This window comes from Trematomus bernacchii, unplaced genomic scaffold, assembly GCF_902827165.1.
Source record: "Trematomus bernacchii unplaced genomic scaffold, fTreBer1.1, whole genome shotgun sequence".
NCBI lineage: Eukaryota > Metazoa > Chordata > Actinopteri > Perciformes > Nototheniidae > Trematomus > Trematomus bernacchii.
The window spans coordinates 745687-757600 of NW_022987394.1; the positions used below are offsets into that span (position 1 = coordinate 745687).

The 11914-nt window shown below is 43.1% G+C and overlaps 1 protein-coding gene across 1 annotated transcript; it reads left to right on the forward strand.

Moving 5' to 3' along the window:
- Positions 1-9643: 9643 nt before the first annotated feature.
- LOC117486630 (olfactory receptor 10J5-like) lies at positions 9644-10588 on the forward strand. Its single transcript, XM_034135136.1, has one exon. It carries the CDS (start codon positions 9644-9646, stop codon positions 10586-10588), a length of 945 nt encoding a protein of 314 aa, XP_033991027.1.
- Positions 10589-11914: the final 1326 nt, after the last annotated feature.

Here is an 11914-nt window from a genome sequence, read left to right on the forward strand (position 1 = left end):
ATCAGGTCGAGGAGCTCCGGGATGCGCTTCTCAGCGGCCGCCATGGCGGCGAGAAGCTCCGCCAGGCTCGGCAGACAATCCAGTTTGTTCCTCTTCACCTTAAACTGATGTAGAGTGACTGCCTTATTCAAGTGTTTTCATGTTGGCTTTCACCTCTCTCATTATGTGGGTCATATCAGACTGGGTTGAGCCTGCACCCCCGGGGCTTTGACTCAGACATGTACCCCATGAACTGGTGCACATTCTTCAGGAAGACCTCTGATGTTGTGACTGCCCGGCCCGGCTTTACAATATACTCGCTCCAGGCACGGATCATCTTCATGTGTCTTAGGAACAGCCAGTCTGACAGGCGGTTAACACCATGGGGCATGTATACTATGAAGTTCTTTATCCGGCTGATCTTCGACACAACATTGTCTTTCTGTTTTACTGTCGGAGCGACACCCAAACAGTGATCCAAGTATGTCTGAAGGTACGCCTCCATGCTTCTAGGCAACGTGATTTCACGCATGGTATTCCCCCGTCCATACCCAGTGGACCAGTATCTTGAGGGGAGAGGGCAAGTCCTTAGCCAGCTTAGAGGCACGGGTCTTCCGGCATACAGGGGTCTCGCTACCGGAGGCTACTGCAAACATGACAGTTTCCACCGGCGTCTTCACAGGGGTCTCGCTACCGGAGGCTACTGCAAACATGACAGTTTCCACCGGGGTCTTCACAGGGGTCTCGCTACCGGAGGCTACTGCAAACATGACAGTCTTCACTGGGCTCTTCACAGGGGTCTCGCTACGGAGGAAACCTGGTAATATGACAGTCTTCACTGGGCTCTTCACAGGGTTCTTGACCGTACCTCTTTCCACCGGAGGCTACTGCAAGCATGACAGTCTTCACTGGGCTCTTCACAGGGTTCTTGACCGGTCTCTTTCCACCGGAGGCTACTGCAAGCATGACAGTCTTCACCGGGCTCCTCACAGGGGTCTCGCTACCGGAGGTTACTGGGGACTGCATGACAGTCTTCCCGCAGTTCCGCACTGCATGCTTGTGCTTAAGGTGTTTGTTCAATGCCAGATAGAAGAGTCTGCACACCGGGCATTCAGATGACATCCTTACTGAAACACACACAATGATTTGATCAAAATGATGTTATAGTTCTCCGTTTATATGCGTTAGCGTGATCGGTGGTTGCGACACTGGGTCCGATGCATCAATTCATGGTGCATGGACCAAGGGAGGTATTGGGTTACCACCGGGTCAGATGGTCCCACCTCCGCCACCAACGCGGGGCTGGTGATGGCAACATTGGGTCCGATGCATCAATACATGGTGCCCCCGACCATGAGAGGGTTTGGGGTTACCCCGGAACCAGGCACCACCCCAGCAGGAAACGGGTTGTATGGTCAAAGGAGGAAAGAGTGATAGAACCGGGTAAAGCAAAGAAAGTGTCCGACAATAGTGACTTGTGAGGCGGCCAGAGAGTCTGTCATATCTCGGTCCTATCCTCCAGGCACCGCTTGTGGCCAAAACTGGGCTAAAAACAAAAAAACCAAAAAATATTTCATCCAGGGAAATTTGGGTGAAAATGAAAAAAAGTACCCGGAAATAGTGCCTCATGACCCAGTAGGAGTCCCCTGTCGACTCCCATGGCTTTCCTCCATGGGCAAAATCATCCAACTCAACTTTGTGAGAACCGGGAAGAAAAGGGGTCAAAATGGAAAATTGTACCCCAAAATAGTGCCTCATGACCCAGTAGGAGTCCCCAGTCGACTCCCATGGCTTTCCTCCATGGGCAAAATCATCCAACTCAACTTTGTGAGAACCGGGAAAAGGGGTCAAAATGGAAAAATTGTACCCCAAAATAGTGCCTCATGACCCAGTAGGAGTCCCCTGTCGACTCCCATGGCTTTCCTCCATGGGCAAAATCTTCCAACTCAACTTTTGTGAGAACCGGGAAAAGGGGTCAAAATGGAAAAATTTGTACCCCAAAATAGTGCCTCATGACCCAGCAGGAGTCCCCTGTCGACTCCCGTGACCAATCCTCCATGGGCAAAATCATTAAACTCAACTTTTGTGAGAACCAGGAAAACGGGTCAAAATGAGAAAATTGTACCCCAACATAGTGCCTCATGACCCCGCAGAAGTCCCCTGTCGACTCCGTGACAATCCTCCATGGGCAAAATCATTAAACTCAACTTTTGTGAGAACCAGGAAAACGGGTCAACATGAGAAAATTGTACCCCAAAATAGTGCCTCATGACCCCGCAGGAGTCCCCCGCGGGCTCCCCTGACAATCCTCCATGGGCAAAATCATCCAACTCAACTTTTGTGAGAACCGGGCAAAGGGGTGAAAATGTAAAATTATGCCCCAAAATAGTGCTTCAAAATCGGGTAGGGTCACCTGCCCAAGTGCCCCTGACATTCCTCCATGTCTCAAAATGTCGAACTTAAAGTATTTGGACAACCGGGGAATAGGGTGAAAAAGTAAAAATTATGCCCCAAAATAGTGCTTCAAAATCGGGTAGGGTCACCTGCCAAGTGCCCTGACATTCCTCCATGTCTCAAAATGTCAAACTTAAAGTATTTGTGAGAACCGGGCAAAGGGATGAAAATGTAAAAATTATGCTCCAAAATAGTGCTTCAAAATCGGGTAGGGTCACCTGCCAAGTGCCCTGACATTCCTCCATGTCTCAAATGTCGAACTTAAAGTATTTGTGAGAACCGGGCAAAGGGTGAGGAAATGTAAAAATTATGCCCCAAATAGTGCTTCAAAATCGGGTAGGGGTCACCTGCCAAGTGTCCTGACATTCCTCCATGTCTCAAAATGTCGAACTTAAAGTATTTGGACAACCGGGGGGAATAGGGTGAAATGTAAAATTATGCCCCAAAATAGTGCTTCAAATCGGGTAGGGTCACCTGCCAAGTGCCCTGACATTCCTCCATGTCTCAAAATGTCGAACTTAAAGTATTTGTGAGAACCGGGCAAATAGGGGTGAAAATGTAAAAATTATGCGCCAAATAGTGCTTCAAAATCGGGTAGGGTCACCTGCCAAGTGCCCTGACATTCCTCCATGTCTCAAACATCCAGGCTGGGGGGTCTCGTGGCACAAAATTAGGCCCACTCAGAGTGCTTGGTGAGCGGATACATTCTTCCATGATTTGCAACAGCCGTTTTTTTTCTGAGTGCCACCCAAAAACTGGGTTTCCGATTTCGTGTGGACGGTAGTCTGAAAAGTAGGATGAATCTTTTTCACAGGGTAGAGGAAATGAAGCCCAAGGACCCTTTTCCCCTTCTCCGTTGCACCAACCATCGGAGAGGGGAAAATCGGCCCGACGAGCGCCAAACACCTGGCCCCTTCTCCCGTTGGCACTCTGTCATTTTTTTTGACAATTTTTCAAAACTTAATTTTGATTATTTTAAGATATAATAACCGTTTTCTTCACTTTTTTTTGCTTTCAACGGGTGGGGGCGCCTAGCAGGCCCGCCTATGAGCACCCACATTCGGCCTGGATTCATCCAGGATTTGTGGGCTAAGCTCCATAAACTGACTAAATCACCCAGAGAGGTCACCTTTCTAGCCCAAAAATATATAATACAATACATTTAAATAGTAAAGGTGCACTTGTGCTCTGCATTACCCGGAATTTGATTTTCATAGCCCCATGATAGTGATTAAAATCATTTTCGTGGGAAAAAGTGTTAAAACGCCTGATTAAATTATATGCAGGACCCCAGTGAGCTCCAGACTATGTGCATTGTGTTGGGGAACCATATAAATGATAGAATAAATGCATTTAAATGCAAAAATAATGATTTAAAATCATTTTAGGGGGACAATTGTGGAGAGGAGCCTGAAAATGACTCTGCAGCACCCCGGATAACTACCAGTTCATCTGGTTTAAATGTGGTGGTGATAGTGGCATTAACTAGTACCCAGTACTGGGAGAGAACCAGGCTACAGCACATGTCTTTTCAACCCAGGAAAGAGTGCTCAAAACGTGGGTAAAGGTGTGTTAAACAGTGGGGGGGTGGGTAACATGTTTCAAATTACAGCAGAATGATGCTTATTGGCAGGCTGACTCAGTTCACTTGTCTCACACACACCCAGGGGGGGGGCGAAAGAGGACACATTGACCCAGCAGTAAGTGCTCAAAACGTCGGTAAAGGTGTGTTAAACAGTGGGGTAACATGTTTCAAATGACAGCATGGGGCTGCTTGTTGGCAGGCTGACTCAGTTCACTTGTCTCACACACACCCAGGGGGGGGCGAAAGAGGACACATTGACCCAGCAGTAAGTGCTCAAAACGTGGGTAAAGGTGTTGTGTCGAACAGTGGGGTAACATGTTTCAAATGACAGCAGAATGATGCTTGTTGGCAGGCTTGACTCAGTTCACTTGTCTCACACACACCCAGGGGGGGGCGAAAGAGGACACATTGACCCAGCAGTAAGTGCTCAAAACGTGGGTAAAGGTGTGTTAAACAGTGGGGGTAAACATGTTTCAAATGACAGCATGGTGCTGCTTGTTGGCAGGCTGACTCAGTTCACTTGTCTCACACACACCCAGGGGGGGGAAAGAATAAGTGTTTGAAAGGCGGGGAAAAGTTGTTTGAAATAGTATAATACCTCCAGGGGGCATAAACTGCACTTTACAAGCCAGAAATAATGTTTAAATGGTCAGGGAAAGTATTTTTTAAATGTCTGGAAGAGAGTTTTAGCCAGTCATTTTGCACGATATCGTTTAACATTGACGCTCTCCTGAAAATGCACAGAATATGTGGCATTTTCAGGAGAGCGTCAATGTTAAATGATATCGTGCAAAATGACTGACTAAAACCCCGGAATAAGTGTTTGAAAGGCGGGGAAAAGTTGTTTAAAATAGTCTGATACCTCCAGGGCGCATCACCAAAAATGTACAAGCCAGGGAAGGTGCCTCAATCCTGGGTATACATTTTGTAAATAGTATAATACCTCCAGGGCGCATAACTGCCACTTTACAAGCCAGAATAATGTTTAAATGGTCGGGGAAAGTATTTTTAAATGTCTGGAAGAGAGTTTTAGCCAGTCATTTTGCACGACATCGTTTAACATTGACGCTCTCCTGAAAATGCACAGAATATGTGCATTTTCAGGAGTGCGTCAATGTTAAATGATATCGTGCAAAATGACTGACTAAAACCCCGGAATAAGTGTTTGAAAGGCGGGGAAAAGTTGTTTAAAATAGTCTGATACCTCCAGGGCGCATCACCAAAAATGTACAAGCCAGGGAAGGTGCCTGAATCCCGGATACTTTAGGTCTGTCACTTAGGGTGACCGCACCACTCCGACGCTCCCGAGAGTGGACGTCCATTGTTTGTAAGGCACCTAAGACAGAATAGGGTAAACAATAAACTAACAGATATCACCATGAAACCCCCCTCCCCCTTCATCACTGACATTAACACAATCCTTGGTTATATTACAAGTGTTCTGACAAGTCATGTTTAAATATGTTCCTGAAGAGTTATGTAATGCTAACTTTTGAGGAGTTTGTTTACTTAAAGCAGAGGTCTTCAACAGGGGGTCCGCGGAGGTACTGCAGGGGGTCGCGAAATCTTTGGTTGATTAGACAATTTTTTATATTTCTTTAAAAAAAAAAATGTCCAAAAATGTTTTGCCCACAAATTGAAATGTCTTTAAATGCACATTAACATGAATCCAACATATTGTAGCGAATGGAGAAATGGAGGCAGAAGACGTTATCTTTCAGTCAGCAATGCACGCATTCAGCTACACACAGTAGCTATCTCAAGCTAGGCGCCGGTTCACTCACAGCAGGAGACTACCCCGGACCTGTCCCACCAGGCCTCCTGTACACAAAGGGGAGGACCCGCCCCTATCGCTGCTGTGCCAATCACGAGGCTGCATGACACACGCTGGCTCTGTCAGGTTCCCCGTGATTGGCCGAGAGCCTATTCAGTCCCCAGTTTACTAAGGACCCAGACACAAGGACGCACGCTGCGATATTATTGAGAAGACCATACCTTTATATATATATAAAAATTGATCGTTTTGTAACTCGACCCAAAAAAATCCACAAGCACAAGAGAGATACCATCCACCTCAGAAACCACCAGTGAACATGCAAGTGGCGAGGCGAAACCTGCTGCTGATGTAGCAGCTAATAAGGGTAAGCGAAAACGAGAGAAGACCCGAAAATATGCAGATAATTATCTGAATTTTGGTATTACCTTTAGGGAGACAGATGGCATGAATTTCCAATGTGTGTCATTTGCTCTACTGATCTTTCAAATGAATCTATGAAGCCATCAAAGCTGCAGCGTCACTTGGAGACAACACACAGCCACTTTAAAAGACAAACCTGGTGAATACTTCCAAGCTAGCCTCAAATCCCTCCAAGGTCAACAGATATTGATCAGAAAATCAGCCAAAGTTGGTGAGCTAGCTTTGAAATGCTCTTATCAAATTGCTCTTCGGATTGCCCAGAAGAAACCAAATCTGTGAATTATTTTAATAGCTCAGTGTTGTATGCAAGATGTATGTTTATAAATGGCAGTGGCACGGCCACCCTGTACCTTGCACTTGTTTGAAGTTAAAACTTGAATCTGTGAATTATTTTAATAGCTCTGTGTTCCGTGCAAGATGTATGTTTATAAATGGCAGTGGCACGGCCACCCTGTACCTTGCACATGTTAAAAATAAAAACATGAATACATTAACCTGTGTATTATTTGAATAGCTTAGTATTGAATGTACAATAACAGAGTAGCTATGTTTATACACGGCACTAGGCCCCATTTAATATAAAACACAATTGTATGCCATACATATAGTAGGGGGGTCCCTGCTCCAGCTCTCCATCAGTTTGGGGGTCCCTGGCCTGAAAAACATTGAACTGTGTGTATGTGTGTGTGTGTGTGTGTGTGTGTGCGTGCGACAGACAAAGACAGTAAAACGTAATCCTTAATAAGGATTTTGGATGTTTGAGTGGATTACAGAAAACATCATTAAGTCTCACTTTATTATTATTTATGTGAATTATTATAACGTGTTAGATCATATTATTTTGTATTACTCTGTATATTATATAACCATTTCTTATATTAAATGATGTGTTTGCTAACAGGCCAAAGTTTCTCTCCTCAGAGGACTAAGGAGAAACCTTTTTTGTTGAGCGCCTCGGACCAATTACTGAGATAATCACCTCAGCTACTCAGCAGCTCAGGTGAGTGTGTGTTGTGTTTGTGACAACAAATGTCAACTCATTTGGTTGGTTTATCATCATTAACTCACACACATGTTATCGTGGAAAGGTCAACTTGAAGTTTTAGGGATGTTTGAGATGACCACACTTGGAAATGCTGTGCAGTGTTACAGACTAACTTCAATACCAAACTGCTCCCACGGTGATCATCTGTACCAAACAGGAAGTGGACCCTTTTAAAGCTCAGAGCTTTTCCTTTCTGACCAAGCTCTGATTTGAATGAAACTACAAAACAAGAGGCATATAGAAAACTCTGCCTCGTGTTCCTCCTGTCTTTGGAACACCTTCTGGTCTCTTTAAGGGCCACAAATACATCGTTTCTCTATGTTTACCAAAAGCTCAGGAACATTCAAGAAGATATTCTGCAGATTCATTGACCATTTTTAATCGAGGGGGAGACCCTCATTACATCAGCATCTGTGGACACTGCTGTCATCTGAATACATTGCATCATGTTTTTTACACACACACACACACACACACACACACACACACCACACACACACACACACACACACACACACACACACACACACACACACACACACACACACACACACACACACACACACACACAACCACACACACACACACACACACACACACACACACACACACACACACACACCTCAGTAACATGATGCAACGTTTGCATCCTAGCAGCAGACAGACCTAAAGTGTCCAGCTTCTTCAGAGTGGATCATTACAGGGGTGGCGGCTTCCTCTCATCATGTCAAAGCTCTCACTAACATGCTGAGTTACATACGTTGTTTTATTGTTAGTACCCACGTTGAATCTTAAAACGTAATTGTTTCAGTTGTTTCAGTTGTCTAACTATTGTAAAACACACGACTGACTATTGAATGCTTTCAAGGTTATCGTGCTGATCTGAACACAAGTATAAGATATGTGAATGTTCCTACAGCACACTTTCACGCATGGAATCAGTAAGTCAATCATTATTCTGTATGAGTGTATTTATATGTGCTGATGTACTGAGAGTGTTGAATTCATTGAATATGTTATTCTTATGCAAGCATTGATTAACATAGTGTATATGCTATGGATTATTCTCACTTACATTATCCTTCAATGTGATGATACTATATGCTGGCTAGGGCAAGTTTAGCCTTTTTTTCTTCCTCTCCTTTCCTTTACCGGTTGATCTTTGAATGCATCTCTCTTTTTGCTTTAGGTGCAAACACAAACATTTTAAATGTGAGTGAAATACTGTTTAAATAACTGAGAAATGCCAGGATTGTGGTGCATGTAGTTTATGAGAAGGTCTTAGTTTGTGTACATCACTTCTTCAGTTACTTGGAATTTATATTTACTATTGTCAGGTCCAATTGTGAGCGTTTGCCATTCACATGCATGCAGGTTATTGTGGTTTTTAGTATTGTATGTGTTGAATTAGGACATGTTGCATTTATATTCCCTCCTTTTTATCCAGATATAGAAAGTGAGTAAGTCTGTGAACTCCTGTTTGAATAACTGAGACATGCCAGATCTTTGCTGCATGTAGTGTATGTGGAGGTGAGATATTCCCAGCACAATATTGTCACGTACAACCCTAGGAGATTTTACAATTCACATGCATGCATGCAGGCTGATTTTGTATTCATATTAATATATTAATATTGAGTAACATATGTTGTTTTATTGTTAGTACCTTGACACAGGTAGATAATCATACTGCATACATGTGTATACTGCTTCTGCATGCAAGTATTTGTGCACATATATGTATTTAACATAAGGAAAGAATATATTCTCACTTATATTTGACTTACTTCAAATTAGATTATATTGATTATTGTCTGCTTGTGACCTTTCCTTAAGTCTTGCATCTCCTTTCTATAACTCTTGTTCTGTCTATGAATGTGTTCTCTGTTTAGGCCAACTTGCAAACATGAAGGAGGCAATGTGTAAGAGTGTGAAATAATGTTTAAATCAATGCGAATTACCATGTTGGTGGTTCATGTAGTTTATGAGACTTTTTTCCTGCCCTTAATGTGTGTGCTTCTCTTCTCCAGCTACCTGAAGTTAAATTCAATATTGTCAAGTACAAGTGTTAGGAAGGTTGTAATTCACATGCACGCAGGCTTATTGTGTTTTTGTATTACTGTAGGTGTTGAATTACGACATTTTCCTTTGAACATTTCCCTTATTGTGCATTTATATTCCCCCTTTCTTCGCAGATGTAGAGAGCCTGAATAAGTCTGTGAACTACTGTATGTGGAGGTGAGATTTTCCCAGATGTTATATTTAACATGGTCACATACAACTGTTGGAGATTGCATGCAGGCTGATTTTGTATTAATATCTGAAATGTAGCTAACAACATCTCATTAACAGTTCCTGTATTGTTCCTCTCTTTGGAGCAGACATGACGAGCAACAGCAGCCTGAACCCTCCCTACTTTCAGTTCACTCTGTTTGCAGACTTTGGGCCCCTCAGATACCTGTTCTTCATCTTGTGTCTGTTCATCTATGTGACTATAGTCTCTGCTAACATGGTCATTATTCTGGCAGTGTTCCTGGAGAAGTCTCTGCATCAGCCCATGTATATTTTCATCAGCTGTTTGTGTGTAAACTCTCTGTATGGCTCAGCTGGATTCTTCCCCAGGTTCCTGCAGGACATCCTCTCTGACTCTCATTTGGTCTCACGTCCATTATGCTTTATTCAGATGTATGTTATTTACACCTATGCTTCCTGTGAGCTGACCATCCTCACCATCATGGCCTACGATAGATTCATTGCTATCTGTCAGCCCTTACACTATCACAGTAAAATGACCTTCAAATGGGTGCAGGTTCTTGTGATTGTTGCTGTTTTCTACCCAGTGTGTATTGTTGGCTTCTGCCTCTATCTTACTGTTAAATTACCGCTGTGTGGAAATAAACTGCACAGGATTTTCTGCTCTAACTGGCCTGTGGTGCAGCTCTCCTGTGTGGACACCACTCTGAACAACATAGCTGGTCAGTTTATCACGGTGACCATCATCTTCATCCCCCTATTCTTCGTCCTGTACACATATCTACGGATTCTGCTGGTCTGCAGGAGGAGCTCGTCTGAATTCAGAGGAAAGGCGTTACAAACCTGCCTGCCTCACATCATCTCCTTTTTGACCTACTCCATCTCTCTCTTCTGCGAGTTGTCTTTGACTCGATTTGAGGCTGATCAACTGAATCCAAGCATCACAGTTATTTTGTCTTTAGCGTATCTGATCATTCCCCCCCTCAATAACCCTATCGTTTATGGCCTGGGTCTGCCTCAAATCAAAGGAGTCGTGTTAAGATTTCTGAAGAAGGGTCCTGCTGCTGAAATATAAAAGGATTATGTAGACCATGTTAGATTGTGTTTCCTATCATAATTATTTAAAGGGATATATGCATAGATAGAGATCAACATAAAGCACAACAACAATAGTGTATATGCTTGATTTAACTCAGATTTGGCTTGAATTTCCCTCAAATGTTAAAATATTACTATTCTGTTAAATGTAATATATTTAAAGTTAGAACACATATTATGTGCTGCCTCTTCATGCATATTTAAGGTCAATATTAAAATGTTGTTTTTTTTAACATATCCTCATAAAAAGTAGATTTGACAGGATTTCAGGTGTACTGTATGTTAGGCATTGTGATGTTACACCACTTACTGTTGTTATTGTGTTTTAATATTTTGTTGTGAATCATTCACCCTTTGTTACTATAATGAAAATGTAATGATGATGTAATATATTCAATAAACAACAGTCTACAGCCATGTGAGTCCCTGCTTTTTCACCTTTACTTAAATTAAATGCTATTGTTAGCCATTTGGAACATGTTAGTTTAACCTTTAAGCATGCTAACATTAGCATTTTGCATGATAGGTCCCCTTTAAGCATGCTGTCGGCTGTGCGTGGTGATGAAAAGCTGGTTCGAGGGGCCCCCAGTGAATGTTTGCCTAGGGCCCCCACCGACTCTAGAATCGGCACTGGAGGTGTGTGCAGTAAAAGCAGTTCACAGAGAACCCCCCCCCCCCAACAACTGTTTGGTTCTGCTGCCATCTGCTGGTTCCTGCATGTTTCTGCAAATGTTGTGACCGATCTAATAATTAACCTGTTAAGCCCGAGAGACCCCGGTACCGGGGCACTGCCGCAACATCTTGCAGGAAACAGTGTCTGTGTTGTGGCATGTTCATTTAATAAAACTATGAATGTTTTATATCCATGTAATGGGAAGAAACTCATCTAACTGATCTTTTTTTTTTTCAAAAGAAAACCCACAATGCTAACACTGAGCCTCTGAATTAGCAACGAGCGAAAAATGCTAACACCTTACTGTACCGAAAATCACTCACAAAACCTTATTATTTATCTTTTCACCACATCCAACACATCGATTCACATCGTGAGGTGACACAGAATCTATTGACACCGACATTACCACTGAATTATACGTATTTGTGACGTTATAAGCAAAAACGGACATCGAAACAGGTGACGCTAGGTAGCTAAAAATGCTAACATTTTTACCTTGGCTCTGTAGTCTCTCCAAAGTGGTCTTCAATGGCATTGAAACGATAAAAACGCTGCTGAAGTTAATCCATAGGTAGCTAATGTGTCTGTGTCCCTTTGAAATGATTTCTGATAATCCATAAGCATTAA